Source organism: Peromyscus maniculatus, chromosome 1 (assembly GCF_049852395.1).
Source record: "Peromyscus maniculatus bairdii isolate BWxNUB_F1_BW_parent chromosome 1, HU_Pman_BW_mat_3.1, whole genome shotgun sequence".
NCBI lineage: Eukaryota > Metazoa > Chordata > Mammalia > Rodentia > Cricetidae > Peromyscus > Peromyscus maniculatus.
The window spans coordinates 3,224,702-3,245,301 of NC_134852.1; the positions used below are offsets into that span (position 1 = coordinate 3,224,702).

At 38.1% G+C, this 20,600-nt stretch overlaps 1 protein-coding gene and 1 pseudogene across 1 annotated transcript; one reads left to right on the forward strand and one right to left on the reverse strand.

The window, feature by feature from the left end:
• Positions 1–20,600, forward strand: part of LOC102907120 (vomeronasal type-2 receptor 116-like) — a 91,653-nt pseudogene that overhangs the window by 29,209 nt on the left and 41,844 nt on the right.
• Positions 1,554–12,943, reverse strand: LOC121826414 (vomeronasal type-2 receptor 116-like). The gene is made up of 5 exons (XM_076564492.1): positions 12,188–12,943; positions 11,224–11,451; positions 6,574–6,696; position 6,496; positions 1,554–2,371 (listed from the first exon to the last, which is right to left on the reverse strand). The coding sequence occupies exons 1-5, from the start codon at positions 12,926–12,928 to the stop codon at positions 1,554–1,556; spliced, it is 1,911 nt and encodes a 636-aa protein (XP_076420607.1). The 5' UTR covers positions 12,929–12,943.

The window sequence follows — 20,600 nt, forward strand, 5'->3', positions numbered from 1 at the left end:
TCAACTCACAGACATCTGCCAGCCTATGCCTCCCAAGTACTGGGATTAAAGGTGTGTGCACCACCACTGCCAGACTAAAAACATTATTTAACTGGGGTTACCTTCTCTCAGATGAGATTAGTTTTTGTCAGATTTGCAAAAAAACTATTCATTGCAGGGTACTTGAGCTGAAAGGAGAAGTGGACACAGGCCTCATTCCTAACCCAGAAGCAATATCCAGTTGATAGCCAACTGCTAATGAAAGTTTAGTTTCCTCCAAGGGAGTCTCACTGGGGAAACGAACTATGCTAAAGGGTAGAATGCATGTTCAACAGTGGATGACAACAGAAAATGAACTCAGTGGCATTTTGGATGTTTCTTTTCTCACAATATCATGTCAGGGTGTTTTCCTTTTTTGTTTATTTTCTTGTTGTTTTAATCTTTTTTGTTTTGTTTCATTTTGATTTGTTTTCTCTTCTTCGTTTTTCTTCTCTCATTTTACCCTATTAGTTTTTTTGAGTATGTACTATGGCTACCACTTTACAGTTTTGATGGGATTGAGAATGTGCAAACAAGTGGGTCTCTGATTTGTCTGACTTGATGGGCTCCTTTCCTTCTTTTTGTTTGTTTTGTTCAATCAAATGTGTTATTTTTTTCTTTTATCTTAGTATATTTTATTTCATTATTATCCCAGAGAAGTCTGTTTATTTTCTAGTGACAGACAGAGAAGGTTTGGATTCTGGTGTGTGTGTGTGTGTGTGTGTGTGTGTGTGTGTGTGTGTGTGTGTGTGTTGTGTATATGTGTGTGCATTGAATGTATTGTTATGTGCATGTGTGAGTATAAGAGGCCTTGAAGGCCCAAAGAGGACTTTGATCCCTTGCAGCTACTGTGACAGGTGGGTTTGAACTACAATTTATGATGTCTGTGTATTGAACTATGCCACTTTACAAGAGCAGTACATGACTTTGTCGGCTGATATATCTCTCCAGCTTCTGCAATATTCTGCAGTATCTGTTTATTGAAACATCCCTCCCATTCCTAAGTTCTACTTCTCTAACTTCCAGGATGCATCAGGATTCTCTAGTCTTCTCCCTACAAGGAGCAGCATTGTTTTGTCTTCATATGCAAACATGAGGTCACAAAATTCCTTCATTTTTTCCAATAATCAGTAGCTGTAAAAGTCTTACATTCACTAAGATATCAAAAAGAAACCTCTGAGTTAATTTCAAATCTTATTACATATTAGGGACAAAGAGAACACTTCCACACTTCACTAATGTCCAAAAGTCAGGTCGTGTAAAAATAGGTAGCTGAGTGGAAGTTTATGGGAGACAATATAGTAAAAGTAGTATACATGACATTGATAAACAACACCATTAGAAGAAACAGTGAGAGTCACTATCTAATGAATAATCTTGCATTGTATCCTAATAGGTGGTTTTGTACCAACATTACATTTGTCAGTTAAAATTTATGAAATGTGAGTTCTGGAAAATGTTTTCTCCCTTAACTTTTGTAAAGAATTTCTCTCTGGTGTTATCAAAATGATGTAGCACTTGGGGACAAAGATACATCACAGCAAGCCGGCACTGGAGGCTAAGATGGAGAAGACCTCCACAGCCACCATGACCTTGCCCTTGGTGCTGTGGTAGACAGGGAGAAAGGTGACCCAGACACTGCAGAACAACAGCATGCTGAATGTCAAGAATTTGGCTTCATTGAATGTGTCAGGGAGATTTCTGGCCAAGAAAGCCACAGTGAAGCTCCCCAGGGCCAGAGAGCCCAGGTATCCTAAGACAGAATAGAAGGCAGATACTGAGCCCTTGTTGCACACAATGATGATATGGCTATGCTCAGAATGTGCATCAATGTCAACAGAGGGAGGAGAAACTCCCAGCCAGATTGCACAGAGAATAATTTGAATGATGGTGCAGATGGGAATGATGTAGGTTGGTGCCCCTGATACCAGGAGCCACTTCATCCTTCTTCCAGGAGTAGTGACTTTGAAAGCCAAAACCACAGTAATTGTCTTGGCTAACACAGTCGAAACGGCCACAGTGAATGAAAGTCCATATGTTATTTGCTGCAGGATGCAGGTGACTGAGTTGGGATGGCCAATGAAGTGCAAGGAACAGAGGAAACAGAAGATGAGGGAGATGAGCAGGATGTAGCTGAGAGTGAGGTTATTGGCCCTCACAATGGGAGTGTCTTGGTGCTTCACAAAGATCCCAAGAACCAGAACGGTGAATGCAGACAAACCCAAGGCCATACAGGATAGAGTGATCCCCAAGATGTCTTCAAAGGCCAGAAAGGTCACATCTTTGTACAGGCAGTGGTTCTGCTCTGCTTTGGCATACTGGTCCTCTGGACACTTCATACACTGATCCATATCTGATGCAGAAAGCATAAGTATCAGTAGTGCAACTTCAGCATTTCTTATTTGACAGGCCACTCCAATGTATTTTGGAAACTTTACAACATTTGCATACTTTATTGATAAAGGTGTAATTGAGAATTTTCTGAAGAGCAATGCTTCTATTTCATAATGCCTGTCTTCATCAAGGAAAAACACAGATCCTATTGATACACTATAACATGAATCTTTCTGTCTAAATTAGAAGTGATGCGCTCATGGGAGATGGAGACTTGGTCTTATCCAGGATGAAACCTCATAGCTTTTTTTATTCCCATATGATCATCACCAAACACATGAGTAGCTGAGCAACAACAAACTGAATCTATTGTGTGTATACGTGCAAGTGCATGAATATGTTAAAGCAGTAAATGAAAATGAGTGTTTGAAAATAGTAAATGAAAAAGAGCTCATGAGTTGAGAATTTCGGTTGCTTGTGATGTGTGGCAAATAGAATTGGGAGAGAGTGTGGTTTTATAATGATGTATGAAATTCTCAAGAAAAATTAATTAAATATATTGACCTTAGTTGTATACTCATCAGGGAAGAGGGACACTAAACAGTTTATAAAATGAAATAATCCTACTATTAATGTAGAAAACTCTGTACATATATAACACACAAAATTCTTGTATCTTATATCACCACCTTTGAGAGCACAGAGCACCTACTTCCTTCCCTAATTTCCTTCTACATGAGACCTCTGTGGGGACTTTCCCCCTGGGTGTTCTTGGGGAGTGAGAAAAAATGTGGTTTAGATAGAAATATAAAGGGAATAGGGAAATAGACAGAGACACGGGATAGCCTAAATGGAGCTTAGATCTTAATCCACCAGCTCAGAACTTTATTCCAAAGGGTTTTTATATCAATACCTAGGGGGGAGGCAAAAGACCACCCTCTTACTAGATACAACTACCAAACACCCAGTACCCAGGCGCGAGGTAAAATCATCCTCTTATGCAGCCCTGCTGGTAAAGCAAGCTCAGAGATCACTAGGAAACCTCTGTGGGATCCAACAGACCTGCATTCTACTAACGTACTCAATGATGAAAGATTATTGTTAAATCAGCCTGAAAAAGACAACATGAGAACTCCCAAGTGAGAGTGGTAACACAGAATATTTGAAGTGAACAGTAATACCCCATTCACAAGTTGTAATTTCCACCACAGCAAGTAAGGGAAATATGATTGTAATTGTGCTAAATTGTGGATAATAATGGAGAGCAATGGTGCAGTTTCAAGATTTTAAGTCATTCCATGAATAAAACCAACCAGCATTTATGGCCAGCTATGGTTACATTTTTTGTTTTTTGTTCTTTAAGGGGTTGGAAAGATGGCTAAGATGTTAAGAACCTGGTCTGCTTTTACAGGTGGCCTAAGTCGAGTTCCCAGAACATGTGAAGTGCCATATTACTACCTGTAACTCTGGTACAAAGGGCATCAGATGCCTCCGGTGGCCTTCACCTGGCCTTGTATGGACTTACTACACTCTACATATGCCTAATTCAAATATTCATAAACATGAAGGTTTGTTTATTTTTGTTGGTATATTTATTAATATAAATGCCCTTTATAGTTATTATCTTAAATCAATTTTATTACAATCTATATATTTTGCACACATGTATGTGAGTGGTGAGTGTGTGTGTGTGTGTGTGTATGTGTGTTTGTGTGTGTTTAAAGTGCAATAGTCAAGAAGGCATCTTGTAGGAGTTGGCTCCATCTCATTTCAATGGGCTTCCTAAGATGAATTCAGGTCATCAGGCTTGTGGCAAGTGATTTACCTCCTAACTCTTCTCATTGACCCTAAATATCTTTTTTAAAGATTTAGTTATTTATTTTGTATACAGTGCTCAGCCTGCATGTATGCCTGCACACAAGAAGAGGGCAGGGATTCTCATTGTAGACAGTTGTGAGCCACCATGTTGTTTCTGGAAATTGAAAACAGGACCTCTGGAAGAGCATGCCATGCTCTTAACTGTTGAGGCATCTTCCCAACACCTGCCCCAAAATGTCTTTTTTAAATGTTCTTTGCATTATAGACAATGACTGGCAATAAAGGTCAAAAATAATTCTGCACTCTCCTTTGAATTTAGCCATCTCCAAATCAATAACCAGATGACTTATATGGATTGTGTATGCCAAACTCTCATTGGAAAAATTGTGGCTGTTTCTTTTCACTACAGATGTATTTTATCTATATTATTGTGACATTTATTGCTACTGTGTACAAAAATCTTAAGTAGGACACCTGTTTTTCTCTATATCAAGTGTCCACACTTTCGCCCATTTTTATAAGAAATAAAGTGCTGTCTCATGTTTAACTGTTTTACTCCCAGTTACTACTCTTTAGCCATCACAACCTACAATGACATCAGTCTCAAAATTCTCTGAAAACCTCCCTCACATGGAAGTAACAGCACTTGCATCATCCCAAAGTTTCCTTAGCAGACTCCCATTGCAGCCTTATGGTACCACCCTGAATTCACATCTTCATGCTGTCTTCCCCACGTACCTGTCAGCTAAATGACAACACAAAACACTATCCATTCATCAAATGGTTTATAAACAGCATGCCCACCACCACACAGTACTTATTTACCATCACAACACATGGTGACCCAATATCTCTCTTTGACAACAATGTTTGTAGGCAGTGGCAAGAACAAGTTGTGTAGGATTCATGACTTCAGTGGCTGGATATAACTCAACAGTTAAGAGTGCTTACCAGTAGCACAGATACTGAGAGCAACAATTAATAAATGGGACTTCCTGAAAGTGAGAAGCTTTTGTAGAGCAAAGGGCACAGTCAATAAGACCAAACAGCAGCCTACAGAATAGGAAAAGAACTTCACCAACCACATCTGACAGAGAACTGTGTACTAGTGGATGTGGCACCCCCGTGGGACTGGACTAGGACCTCTGGATACAGAAGATGGTTGTTTGACTCAAACTGTTTGGGGGCAACCAGGCAGCGGGATCGGGATCTGTCCCTGGTCTATGGGCAAGCATCTGGAATCTGGTATATGTGGTGTGACCCCTTGCACAGCCTTGGTGCAGTGGGAAGGAACTTGGACCTGCCTAGGCTCAGTGCACTGGGGTCTGCTGACTCCCCATGGAAGACCTCAATTTGGTGGATGTGGGGTGGCTTGGGAAAGAGGGCTGGGGGTGGGAGGAGGGAGGATGGTTGATCTGTGGATAGTAGGTGGAATGAGTAGAAAGTTTCTTAATAAAGAAAATTGAAAAACAAAGAGTGCTTACAGCTCTTGCAGAGAACAAGGGTTTGGACTCAGCATCCATGTGGAAGCTTATACCTGTCTGTAACTCAAGGTTCAGGGGCTTGTATGCACTATTTTGGCCTCTACAATCTCCTGCACATAAACGCACACAGAAACACATACATACATTCAAGGAGGTTAAATGAATAACCAAATATTTAGAAAGATGCATGAATCCAATCTAGTCTACATGTACTTTAGAGAGATATAATCATCAGGCAGATATAGTGTATAATTCCCTCACAGGGCTGTTTGAATTTTCAAACACTTTCTTTTACAAAATACTACCAGCAATAATATTACAGTGAGTCAAGGGTATATGTGAAGGCACAGGCTGTTATATATAAGGACATTATTGTTAATGACATACTTGTAAAACAAAGTTAGGAAAGGAATAGATTTTACTTATGCTGTAAAAGGGCCACAGAACTTAGTAGTTCCCCAGATGCTCCCTAGCTCAACTAACTTCATGATAAAAGTACCACTCAGAGTATAAAACTCACCACCTAGCAGCACCACATGCCAAACTGAAGCAAAGGCCTAATCCATCATCTTTCTTACAGTTCTTGAAAAGTCTCAAAATGTAATAACTTTGCTTTTGGCTTCTGTGAATCTGCTTTCAGCTCACTGTTCTTGGTAACTGAAGTATGTCAAGCCAGAACATGGTACTTTTGCTTCAAATCTCACCCTGAGAAAGGCTCAGTGCTACACTGGGGTCCTGGTCCTGTCAACTGTAGTTGACATCCAGCTAATGATGACTTCATTTGGCTTAAACCTATGTCTGAGCAGTCTTCTCTAGCAAATACCACATTACAGTGCAGCACCCTTCCAGGCCCCTTAGAAAGTGCAGTGTGGATAGCAAAGTCAATCTGAAGGATTTCTCCCTGCAGTCAACACTTAACTGTCTCATTGGAAATCTCATTTGCTGGGCAGGGGGTGCAATCAAAACAGCAGGCTGCCATTCCTTCTTGATGGAATTTTCTGAATCCAGGGTGACAATCAACACTGCACACAGCAGAGGGCATCTGAGGAAAATCAGACAGATGCTGGGCCAAGAGTTTGACTACGCCTTCAATAGTTATAGCATCTCATCATGTTGAGTAGTTAACAAGTTTTCTTTCTATACATGACCTGAGTGAACACATTTCTTTCAGTAATTTGTACAAGGCCACACATGGATATATGGGAACAAATTGATGAAATATTGAGGTACTTTTGAACTACTAAATGTTCAGGAAGATCTAATAGTATAAGTTGTGTGACCACTGGAATGCCTGAATTGTACACCCTACCCACACATTGTGTAGCTTCATTTTGTCAACTTTACACAAAGCAGAGCTACAAGAAAAAAGAGAAACTTAATTGAGAAAATATCTCCATCTAATTGGTCTCTGGTCATATTGGTGACCTATTTTTTAGTTGCTCATTAATTCTGGGAAGCACCACCACACTTGGTTCCATTTCTGAATTTAGTGGAAGTGCTTTGAGTTTCTCTCCATGTCGTACAATGTTTTCTATGTTCTGTTTTACAGAAACTTATTTTGTCAAAAAAATGTCCTTTCTATTTTTCAAATGTGTTTTTTTAATGTTTCTTTGTTTTCTTTCTCTGAAGGGATGCTGAATATTGCTCAAGACCTTTTTAGTATTTTTTTCATGTGGATATAATTTCTATCCTAGTGTAAATTTATGTGATGTATTATACTTGATTGTTTTGCATATGTTGAATCAGCCTTACATTCTTGTAATAAAGTCATCTTGTGTACAGGGGTTGATCTTTCTGGTGTGCTGTTCAGACCTCTTTGCCAGTATTTACATGAGAATTTCTCCATTCATTTTCATTGTTTGGACTACAATTTTCCTCTTTCTGATTCACTTTTCCTCGAATGGTTTTATTCTTTACTACTGAGACTCTATTCTTCCTTATGAGTGCAGTGTTTTCCTTCTGAGCAACAGAATATTGTTTTCTGAAAAAATATTTCCTTGTCTGTGTCCTTTGATTAGAGAGTGGGATTCTTCAAATTCGGTTATTAATGAAAGCTATTTGGTGATTATTGTCAATTTGTGTTTTTGTAAGTTTTCTTGTATTTTCAAACCTTTGCTTTTCTGTCTAATGATCTAGTGTAGTCTACACATTCCTGTGACAGCTACTGTTTAACTTAATATTCAATGTGAAGGAGTGTGACATGTCAAGACAGTCTGGAAGTGTCTTCGTTAATGATGTTGCAGTAGATATATATTCCTGCAATTTGTGGTCACCATTACAACTTTTTTCATCTTCCTGAAATTATGAAGGACAGCTTTGCTGGGTATAGTAACTGAAGTTGGAAATTTTATCACTGTTTGAAATACATGAATGATCCTTCCTCTTTTTAAAGTGTATATGAAAAAAGCTACTGTTATTATGATGAGGACTTTCAATGAAATTGACCTTCTCTCTTGTAACCTAAAATTCCTCTTTATTCTGCATAACTGAGATTTTAAATAATCTTTAAACAGGGCAGGTCCTTTTCTTAACCTGTCTGTTAGGCACTCTGACTGTCTCCTGTATCTGGATGGCCATATTTCCCAGCATTTAGTAAATTTTGGCTGTCATTCTATTAGAAATACCTTTGGTCCTTTCACATGTTGTCATCTTCTTGTGCCTGTGTTTTGTTAATTTGATCTTTTATTGATGTCCCCTAAGTCTCTTGTGTTTTCTTCATCCTTCCTTATTGTTTTAGCTTTGTCATAGTTTGAATTAATATTCATGTGTGTTCAGGCATCTCCATGATGGGTAAGGTAACCTGCTGACGTCTCATGCAACCCAAGTCAGAAGCTCATTTTTTAATAAAAGGTGGACCTGCAGAATCCTGGCCCCCGTTTTGGGTAACTGTTGCCTTGCTTGCTGACCTTGACCTTGATATCCTCCCAATGCTAATTTCCTGCTGGGTTCCACCCTCCTGAATGCTTAAGGGAAGTTCCTTGTATATGTATCCTGAATAATGAGCGTTAACAGCTTAGATGCAAGATTGTAGCAAATTTCTGCCCTCCGGGGTCCTCCCATTGTGCTATAAGCCTGTAATTAAGACCTCCTACCCCCTTCAAAATATGACATTCAACATTTAAAATTAAATATATATATATTTTATATACATAAATATTTTATATATTTTATATATAAAATATTATATATTTTAAATACTTATATAAGATATTATATTATATAAATTATATATTTTATATATAAAATATTATATTTTTAATATTTATATAAAATATTATATATTATAAATATTTTATATACTTTTATATATAAATATTATATATAATAGAATGAATACTGCCAATGTAATCTATGAATACCACAAATGTGATTCATATTATGAGTGTAATTTAAGAAATAAATAAATTTTAAAAAATTCATCTGTGTTTTATCAAGTCTTAAAAGCTTGACTTCTACTTGAGACATTTTCAGAGAAAGATGTTTTATACAGTTTGTTGTTGGAAGCACACTCAACTGAGACATTTCCAAGCCCCTCCCCACAGCACCAAGGCTGTGCAAAGTACCACACCTTAAGAACTAGCCTCCGAAAAGCTTGCCCATGCACCAAGGACAGATCCCAATCCCCCTGCCTGGATGTCCCCCATACACTTCAAGCTAAACTACAATCTCCCATAACCAGAGGGCCTCATCTAGTTCTACAGGACCTCCATAGCTATCAGTCCATCATTCATGGGTTTCTATTTGTTTGGCTGGTCATCTCTGCATGTTTTCCCATCATGATCTCCAAGTCCAATGCCCACAGAATCCCTCCTCTCTCTCATTGATTGGATTCTCAGAGCTCTGCCTGGCACCAGGCCCTGGATCTCTGCTTTTGCTTCCATCAGTCACTGGATAAAGGCTCTATGATGACAAGTAGATTATTCCCTAGACTGATCACCAGAGTAGACCAATCCAGACACCTTCTTGATCATTGCCAGTAGTCCAAGAAAGGGTCATCCTTGTGAATTCCTGACAGCATACCCAGCACCCTGCCTCTTCCTATTCTCATGATGTCTTCATTTATCATGGTATCTCTTTCCTTCTTCTACCACTCTGTCCCTGTTCTGGAACATTCTTACAGTTATTCTTTGAAGTCTTTGTTTGGTGTGTCATTGAGTTCACTATCACGTAAGCCTATGATTGTATCATATGGAATCCTGCTGCCTCACTGTTTGCAAGTTTCATTTCTGCATTATGATTTTCATATCTAGAGTACAATGCATATTGGATTTTTTAACTCCTCTCTTTTCTTTGTGGTTGATGTTTTTGTAATTTTCTTTCAAGTTAGGCCTGGTAGAAGCAGACTTGTGATTTTATCGCTCTCCTCTGATTAAGTGGTACAGGCCAGTAGTTAAAACTTTAACCCATTTAGCTGTTCTCTGAGCATAAATTTCTCATCACTGTGAAGATAGAATATTAACTCTTGATTTAACTTTATCTGAGCAACTTGAGATATCACTTCAGATTAAGTTTGCCCACTTTCTGGATGTAAACCCCTTTCAAACTCAACACACAACATTGCAGTAGACAATGTAGTTCAGATATTATAAAACCAGTCACATCATAATCAATACCTATATATATCTGGGGACACATAATGGGATATTTTATTTACAAATTTTCTCAAAACCAAATTATGATAACTATGAGTACCTGTCCAATCAAAAAAGGAAACAATACAAATCTTTTTCTTTGTTTTTTCATTTGTTTGTTTGTCTGAATGAGTTATGAAGGAATTATGGCACAAAGAAATGCTCTCATAATGAAGTATTCCTTTAGAAAATATGATTGAGAGCTGGAGAGGTGGCTCAGCAACCTATCATACTTGGTGTTCAATCCCTCAAATCCTATACTTAGGCTTCAAATTGTCTTCAGTTCCTGGGTATCATAATCCCTCTCCGGACATATTTACATACCTAATACTCACATGTAACATAGATATATACAGGCAAAACATCCATATACATAAAAAGTCTAAAAAACAAATTATAATTAATAAAATACCTAAGGTGGTCCATGAAAATGTGAATGTATTGTTAGACTATTACGCAGTTTAGGACCTCCTAGTCAACATACTTGAATAAAATTATAGAATATAAATTAATGACTCTATTTCTAGTTCCAAATCTTTCCTTACAAACAGCTTCAGTCTTTTCAGCATGTGGATTAGTGATTCAACAGAAGAGATGAAAATCATTGGGCAGCAATCAGAATAGTACAAAGAGAATATTGATAACTTTACTGGGAATAATATCAAATGTTGGTCATACCTAGTTTTATATTTGTTTATAAATCGGAGTGTTTCTGATGTGTTAAAAATATATCATATGTTTGTCTTAGGTTTTCAAAAACTTACCAAACAATCATACTTTTAAAATCTGAAGGGAAAAAACATCATCTAGAAGTATAAAATTATGTCTTTACATGATCATCCATCTAATTTCACTAGGTCGCAGGGAAACCCAAATGGCCTCACTTCACAGTAGTTCCAACTCTGACGTGTAAATCAGTACATTTTGGTCAGACACACCTGTCTAGTTCCTGTGGCCCACTCTATCATGTCTTCATATAAATGAAGCTGTTCACCATGTGGAAAATATGGCTTAAACTCTCCTATTTTCACCTTAAGTCCAACATCATGGGGGAAATTACAAATGTAGTAAATGCCATACTCTGCTTGCAGTTTTTCTTTCTGATTCATATTTATTACATCTCCAGCAGGATTAACAAAGTGCATATTTTTCAGAAATGGGTGAAGCTGAAAGATAGACAACCCTTTTCAGTCTATATCACCTTATTTTAAGTTTCAAAATCTGTTCTGATTTTATCCTAAGGAAAGTTTATTAAAGGTGTCCAAGGGAGAAACTCAATGAAAGCATGTGAATAAACAAAGTCATTATGTTCCCAGAATTTTAGTTCTCTGAGTAGAAACCATAAAACCAAACACAGACATACACACAACCATCAAACATAAATATGCACCATACATACACACACACACACACACACACACACACACACACACACATGCACGAACACACGTATGCATGTACAAATACTTCCACAAAGATACCCATGCAGAGGCACACACATAATACAGCCATACTCATTCACACACATACACACTAACACACACATTCAGACAGACCTAAGCAAGCAAATGCAGACACAGAAACACAGAGACACAAAAATACACAAAACACACACAGAGAAACATACTGATACAAATATTCACAAAAAGACATATGTACACACAACAAATATATGGTCATATATACAATCACGCACAAACACAGAAGAGAGATATTCATATATGCGAAAAGAACATCTATACACAACCACACAAAGTGGGGTCAAAATCAGGTGAGTACACTTATACACAACATGCCTTATAGTGAACAACACATATATGATAAATATTGGTTTAAACATGTGACTCTTTAAAGTTTTTAACATTGATGACATGAAGTACCATCCATTGGAAGATACAGTACCTGTGAGCAGTCAGAATCCACTGTTCTCACAGTGTTGATTTGCTGGTTTTCTACTTGTTGAAGAAGCATTACATGGAGAGCATGGGCCATAGCATACACAGCATTGTATATATCATAAGGATCATCACTGAAGGCCATGTCAAAACTCTGTAGCATTAACCATTCCAGTGAGACGTTCAAAGAGCAGTTCTCCAGTGTCTTACAGTTAAATGTTGAGGCTTCACAACTAAAGTACATCCACCCAAGTCCTGCCAGGAACTTGTCTGTGTATTTGGAAGGGTTCAGTGTCTGAACAAAATTTTTAAGACCAGAAATCTCAGCATGGTGGTGTACAAAAGCAAGAGTTCCATGGAAGGAGTCAAGGGTGAAGTCTCTCTTACTTGTAGTGATATCCCACTGAGAGGTGGTGACCCATATTCTCTGTATACCCTGCAATTTCCACATTCTAAAGCACACAGCTAGAGTACTGTCTATGTCACCATAAATGATAACAACATTTGTGGATGATGTCTCAATTTGGTTGTTATACACTTCAGCTCTTGACATGTATAACTCCATGTTGACTGGGATCACGATCACAAAGGCTAAGCAGACTCTTTTGACTTCACTTTCTCCTCTCAGATCTGAGAGAAATTGGAGACCTTGGTCATCATCTGAGATGGCCAGCCCAACCCAGTTCCAGTTGAAGTGAAGCACCAAAGAGACCATGGCCAGGGCCAGAGCTGTGTCCTTGGGGGCCATCTGATACAGATTGGGAAATTGTTCATGATCACTCAGGATAGGATGGAAAGGTCCATAGGTGAGCTGAAGGACATAAAATATAGTATGAGGTAGAGGATTGTCAGAAATCTCAATGGAAGCCCTGAGATGTGTGAAGTACCAGTTTAAAATGACAGGAAGACAATTTTCCCCTATTACTACAGTTAAACTACACTGTTAGAGACCTAAAAAATCACCTTTCTACATTTCTTTCAAGGAAATTCCCCTTCACTTTTAGTTCTTCTTCTCATCTATATATCAAACTGTAGCTGGAGAGCTTCTCTCCAGGATCCTCCAAGTAGGCTGTTGGACTGCTCAGAATTGGCAGGACCTGGAGAGAAGCTCTCCAGCTCCAAATGGTGCCCAAAAGGTTGGCAAGAGTTTCCAACTAAAATCTGAAAAAATATTCTAAAACGGAGCTAAAAACATCTTCCTAGTTGTCTCTCTCAAGTTAGTGGCAGTCTGTGCATTTGACTGGCAGTATGGCCCGAATGAGGCATCGACAAGTGGCTCATTATGCTGCTTTGTGGATTTATTCTTTGATAGTACAAAAAAAGGTTTCTGAGCGACATGATGTTTTGATCAAAACATAGAACAACTGTTTCTAAGAGTTAATGGCTTCCAGAGCTGGCAGTAAACATAACACTATCATGTTGGGTAGCTGAGGCAGGCAGAGCCACAAACCACCAACCACAGGGGCCATTTCAGTCTTACAAACGCTGCAGTTTAAAACAATAGATTTAAAAAAAAGACAGATTCAGATTGAACAAGACTTTCAATGCTTTACAATGTGTGTAAAAATGTACGGAGGATATGTATATTTTAAAGATAACTTGACTTTAAAATTTGGATCTAAGGATATGTTGCTTTGGAAAGGAGGCTCTACTTTGGTTTCCACAGATAGCCAGAGGTTATGGATTTGTTCCAGATTAAGATACATCAGGTTTCACCAGCCAAGACCCCCTGAACAGTCTCTGATTAAACCATGGCCCAGATGATCCAACAACCAGAACGGTTTCAAGTCAACTGGCTCAGATGATATACTCTCATGGACTACTCCATAACCCTAAAGTTTTCTTTGTGTCCACATAAGATACAGCATCCCCCTCCAGCAGGAAGTAGTAAGAGAAGCTATGCCTAAATTCCCAAATATACCAAGCTGGCTTTGGAGATGGAATTGGCTCACTCCTCTAAACACAAACATATTAATAAAAAATAAAAAAAAAAGGTTAAGAAATTCTTTTGTCCCATATCAGAACAACCCTCTGGCATGGGACAGAGAAAAACCAATGTTTTTATTTAAATCAGGTTGATTATAAATGTGATCTCTTTCTAAAGAAGAAAGGGGCATATGATATAGATATGACAGGATGAAAGGGTAGATTATTGAATCTACTTTTAAAGAGCAACTTGTTTAAAATGTTTTACATTGCTATGGATTTTAGTTTAGTGATACAAGTTTAAACTTAATTTTGTTATACTGTACATATATATTCTATTCTTGTTTGAGATATTAGGTTTATGTAACTCATATAAATTGTAATGGATAATTAAGAAATACTGATTAATAATTAGTCTTCCATGATAGTCAAACTTATAGTCATCTTGTTTTCTAGGTATACATAGATATAATTTAATTAGGTAGGTAATCTTCAAACACTTCAAATACCTACAGAATATGGCATTTAAAATGTTTTAAAAACTTAGACTTTTTAGACAATGAGATATGTCAGCTCCTGGAAGCACCGATTTACTTCAGAGAGGAGGATGGGCATCAAACACACTCCATATGGCATTTATCTTCACCTTGGAAAAAATATCCATTTAGGCAAGAAACTGTTCTTGCCTGGAATGCTTGATCTACTGGACATGCAGGACCCATAGAAAGGAGACCACTGAACTTTGCTTGGCAAAATGGTCCTTCAGGCTCCTGCTTCACAGACGAAACTGATAGACATTCTACAGGACACAGAGAGACTCTAGGCCTGTGGGCTGAAGACAGATGCCCCAACTTTACAAAGGAACATTAGGTGACTCTCCAGGCTGCCAGCTGTCTCTGTCTACCCTGCAAGACTCCAGAAAGTTGCTTGCATCCTTCTCCCATTTCTCAGGTAATAGTATATCCTTCTGGCATCTTTGATGTAGTTGAAGACTAGATTGTTATAATTTCCTCTGTTATGAGAGAAGATAAGTTAGATATAAAACCTTAGACTCACAAATATAAGATACATAGGATATCTTCTGTAATATTGTAACTGTAATTCTTATTTGATAATTGTTTTGTTATATATAATTTTACTGTGTGAAAGTTAAAACCTTCCTTTTTGAAAAAGAAAAAGAAAAGTGGGAAGTGCTGTGAAAGATTGATTGATAAATAAAACACTGGTTGGCCAGTAGCCAGGCAGGAAGTATAGATGGGACTAGCAGAGAGGAGAATTGAGAGAACAAGAAGGTGTAGAGGAGAAGACGGCAGCCTGCCATCCAGGGAGCATCATGTAAAGGTAACAGGTAAAGCCATGGAACACATGGTGACATATAGATTAACAGAAATGAGCTGAGTATAAGAGTAACAGCTAGACAATGTTAGGCTTGAAATAATGGCCAAGCAGTTTAAGTAATATAATCATTTGTATGTTTGTTTTATAAGTGAGCTACGGGACTTGTTAGGACCCAGAGAGAAAAACTCTAGCTACATCAACTAATGAATTGTGAATGTCCCATTGAGTGCCTGATTAATCATTCTTGAAATTGATTTAAATGAATATGAAGCCAATTTCCCCGTCATATCCTCCTTAGCATCAGGCTATGCCAACTAAGGAGAAAAATTCCATTGTTTCCCACCCAAACAACCTCACCTGAAGATATTTGTAGAGCTGGAGAATTGGAGTTACCCTCACAGATGTCACTAACATTGGTCCTGTTATTGCTACTATACATTTGATCTGATCTTCACAGATGTAGTTAAGGAGAAAAATATGCACTTATGCAAACTTGTTTATGAAATTTTGAAGTCCCTGTTTATCATCATAATTGTTATGGAAGAAGCCAAATATAAGAGATACATTTGGTAGAAGATACAGATTCCTGTTGATTTCTTCCACAGCAAAAGCAAAAGGCAGAACAAACTGATAGTTTCGAATTGGTATTCTGAAAAGAAAGACACAGGGTTCAGTATGGATAAAGCTCTATAGATGAATGCTTTGTAGTTAATACAAGGAGTACCATGCATTTCATGTCTTTCCAGATATAGCTTGACAAAATCCCCAGTTTTGTAAGGTTGGAAAAACATGAAATGTTTGGGAGCTTGGAAAAGAACTAAAAAGTTAATGAGAGTGGTTGTCACAAAAATAAGAAATGTGTTATTGTCTACTTTGACAGAGAATTTCACCTTGGCTGTATGAGTACTGGATGTGCATTTGATAAAAGATATGTGTGTGTGTATCTGTAGGGGACTTGACAATGCAGTTCTCATGGGGGGCAGGAGAGGAAGCTGGATACTTCAGGGCTGAAATTTTAAGTGGTTTTTAAGGTGCCTGCCAACATGGGTGGTTGAAACTGAACTCAGGGTCTTTGATAGCACAGCAAGTGTTCTTAACTGCTGACCTGTGTCTACAGCCACAGTGTATTAATCCTTTCTATGTTCTAGATATTCTTCAGTCTCATATAGACAGTAGATATTTTTCCATCTGTTTGTAGGCTGCCTCTTATCCAGCTCATAAGTTTTTTGAATGCAGATAAAATTAATTTTATGCAACCACACTTGTTAATTTGTGGTCTTATTTCCTGAATTATTCGATATCTTTAAGTGTTTTCTCCTTGTTGTCTTTATCAGTTTCATGGTTTCAGGACTTACACTAAAGTCTTTGATCCATTTGGATTTGATTTTGGAACAGGACAATGGCTGGGAAATACTTCTTTTTGACCTCTGTATGGCCAGTTTTCCACTAGCATTTCTTGAGCACACTGTCTCTACCTCACTTTATATATGGGGGCATTACTTACTATTAAACTGTATTTTTCCTAGAGTGTATCTTGGTAATATTTTTCTCTTCTCCTAATTTCTTCTGGGTCCTCCCCGCCTCCCTACGCACCTATGTCTATATTATTTTTCTCTCTATTTTTCTTTATAAACAAAATCAAAAAGAATAGAATAAAATGCATAAAAATGCAAAAGAGTTTGGGGATTTATCTCAGTGGTAGAATTCTAAGCAATGTGAGGCCCTGGGTTCAGTCCTCACCTGTGCAAAAAAAAAACCACAAAAATGAAAAACAAAATAAACATAAAAAACCAAATGGATAAATGGATATCTGTTTCCATAAATTGCTTTGTGAAGACTCTCTTAAAACAGTTGGACTAGACATCAGTTGATGAGTATAGCACAATATCATCAGGAATCATTTCATTGATTTTTTTGGCATTCATGTTTGGTTCTATCCCAGGTCTCTGGGATATCCCACTTCTGAGTCCTGGCTCACATGGGGGAACTCCCTCTCAGGGTATGGGTCTGCAGCTGTGCCAGCCATCAGTTGGTCACCCCCACAATTTCTCCTCCATCTTTACCCCAACATATCTTGTAGGCAGGACAAATTGTAACAGCCAAACATTAGCAGAGCATGGGGAATCCTGCAGAAGGTTGAGGGGAAGGATTGTAGTACTCAGTGATGTCAAGGATACCAGAAGAAAACCCACAGAATCAACTAACCTGGGCTTAGAAGGCCTCACAGAGATTGAACAGACAACCAGGGAGCCTTCATGGGACTGACCTAGACTCTCTGCCTATAGGTTACAATTGTGTAACTTGGTCTTCATGTAGGACTCCTAGCAGTGAGAGTGTGGGCAGATATCTCTGACTTTGTGTCCTGAAATAATGACCCTTTCCTCCTGCTGGATCCAACCTTGGTGGAGGAGGGGTGCCAGGTCTCACTGCAGCTTGATAAACCATGGCTCGGGATATTCATGGGATGCCTGCCTGTACCTAAACATAAACAGTAGAAGGAGAGTGGATGGCAAGGCCTGGGAGAATAAAGGAGGGGAGATTGGGAAGAGGGAATGGAATAGAAAGGATGTTTTAGGTGGAAAGTAAAATCAAGAAAATAAATAAATAAAATATAATAATAAATATGAAAAAGAAACAACAAAAAAGCACAAGGGAGGCAAAATAAGACAAAAAGTCTACAAAAATACCATTCTGTTAATTTTGTGTTTTCAAACTACTCTTGTGCATGGGACTGGTCCTGAAGTGTGTCTAATAATATTCTCAGTGAGACTCCACTGGAGAAAAGAGATTTTACCTTTCAAAGCAGGTGGGAGAATAAAGATGGAAGAAACAAAGAACACAACAAGAAAGAGCACATAGAATGATGAGCATCTGCCCATGTGTGTAAAGTTCTTATAGATCTCTTTCACATTTTCCTAGCTCCTGAGAAGCAATTTCTCAGAGGACCCTGAATAGGGGCTGGGAATTTGTACCTCGATTCCTATAGCACAGCTCATTATGGTCCAAACCATACCTGGGCATATAGACCAAGACTGTACAAGACAGAAAGTTGAACGAGCCATGGAGAGCAAGCCAGTATGCAATGTTCCTCCATGGTTCCTGCCTCTGTTCCTGCTTAAGTTTCTAACCTGTATACTTCAGTGATGGACTGTAATCAGGACAGGAAAGCAAGATAAGCCAATTCCTCTCCTACTTTCTTTTGGTCTGTGATTTATAACAGCAACAAAGCAAACTAAAGTATAGACCAACACAGTAATAATATTTATGATAAGGAGCCAACAATGTAATAAACAGAAAGAAACATAGCTATTTCTGCTAAAAGCAGGAACAAGACAAGGGCATCCATATCATCCATTCTGAGAATGAGGATGGGACAGAATCATAAAAGATGACATAGTTAGGGTTCTTTATTGCTGTGAAGAGACACCAGGATCATGGCAACTCATAAATAAAAAACATTTAGTTGAAGTGGCTTGCTTACAGTTTCAGTGGTTCACTCCATTATCATCAGAATGGGGAGTATGACAGAGCACAGGCAGATGTGGTCCTAGACCTGAGAGTCCTACATCTTGACTCAGAAGCAACAGGAAATGGACTAAATGTCACAGTGAGGGCAGCTTGAGAAAAGAGCCTTCAGAGACTGCCTCATTCAGAGACAATGACATGCTTTTTTCAACAAGGCCACATTTCCTAATAGTGCCACTCGCTTTGGGGTCCATTTTCTTTCAAATTATCACAGAAGGCAACTCTGGTTGGCCTGAAACATACTATAAAAAACATGCTAACCTCAAAACCATACAGTTCTGTTTGCCTCTGCCTCCTGAGTGCTAGGATTAAAGGAGTTCATCACTATGTCCATCTTCTTTCTCTAGCATTTTATGCTATGCAGTGATTGAAGTCTTAGCCAAAGCAAAAGGATAAAAGATCATATACAAGGGATGTAAATAGGAAAGCAAGAAGCTGAAGTTTCTTCCCTTTAAAAAAACACACTTCTGTTGTGGAATATTGTTTTTTAGTGTGTTACAATTATTCATGCTCAGGAACATTTGTTTTAATGATGCAAAGTTGTGTTGCATAATTTTATATTGCATTTGTTTAACCCTTGAAGCTGTGTTACTATGCCTGTCTAAAACACCCGGTTGGTCTAATAAAGTGATGAATGGCCAGTAACTAGGCAGGAGAAAGGATAGACAGGGCTGGCACACAGAGAGGATAAAAAGGAGAAGAAATCTGGGAAGAAAAGAACAAGAAGCAAAAAAAAGGAGGAGAGGAGGACTCAAGGGGCCAGCCACCCAGCTACACCTCACGTCATGGAGTAAGAAGTAAAGAAAGAAATAGAGAAACAGAGAAAGACAAAAGCCCAGAGGCAAAAGGTATATAGGTTATTTAAAGTTACTAAGAGCTGGCTAGAAAGAAGCCAAGCTAAGGCTGGCCATTCTTAAGTAAGAATATGAAACTTTTGAAGTCTTATTTGGAAGCAAGGTGTCAGGTCACCCAAATAGTAAAAGAAATCACTAAGAAACTTCCGTATTTGACATCCTAAACACTCCAGAGAAAATGGTTTCATCAAAATGGCAGAATGCAAAATTAACACAAAACTAATTTGCTTCCCTATGTATCAAGAACACATTTGCTGAGAAAGAAATTAAGAAAACATCATTAGGGGCAGGAGTGAGAGATCAGCAGTGAAGAGTACTGGCTGCACTTACACAGAACCTGGGTTCAATTCCCAGCATTCACATGGGAGCTCTCAACTCTCTGCACCTCCTGTTCCAGGGGATCCGACACCCTTACATAGACATATATGTAGGCAAAATACCAATGTACATAAAATAATAAAAATTAAATTATTTTTAAAAAGAAAACCTTAATCACAATTGCCTCAGAAATTTGGTAGAATAAACTTAATAAAAATGGAAGGACATCAATGATGAAACATTTAAAATAATGAGGAAATTAAGTATGTCATTAGAAGATTGGGAAATCTTCCATGCCTATAAATTGAAATAGTGAATACTGTGAAAATGACTACACTAAAAAATTAATCTAGAGACCTAGAGTTGACTCCCACAGATATTTACTGCCATTCTTTCTATAAAGAGAAAAAGAGAGGTGAAATTCATATGATAAACAAAATACCCTTGGTGGGCATAGCA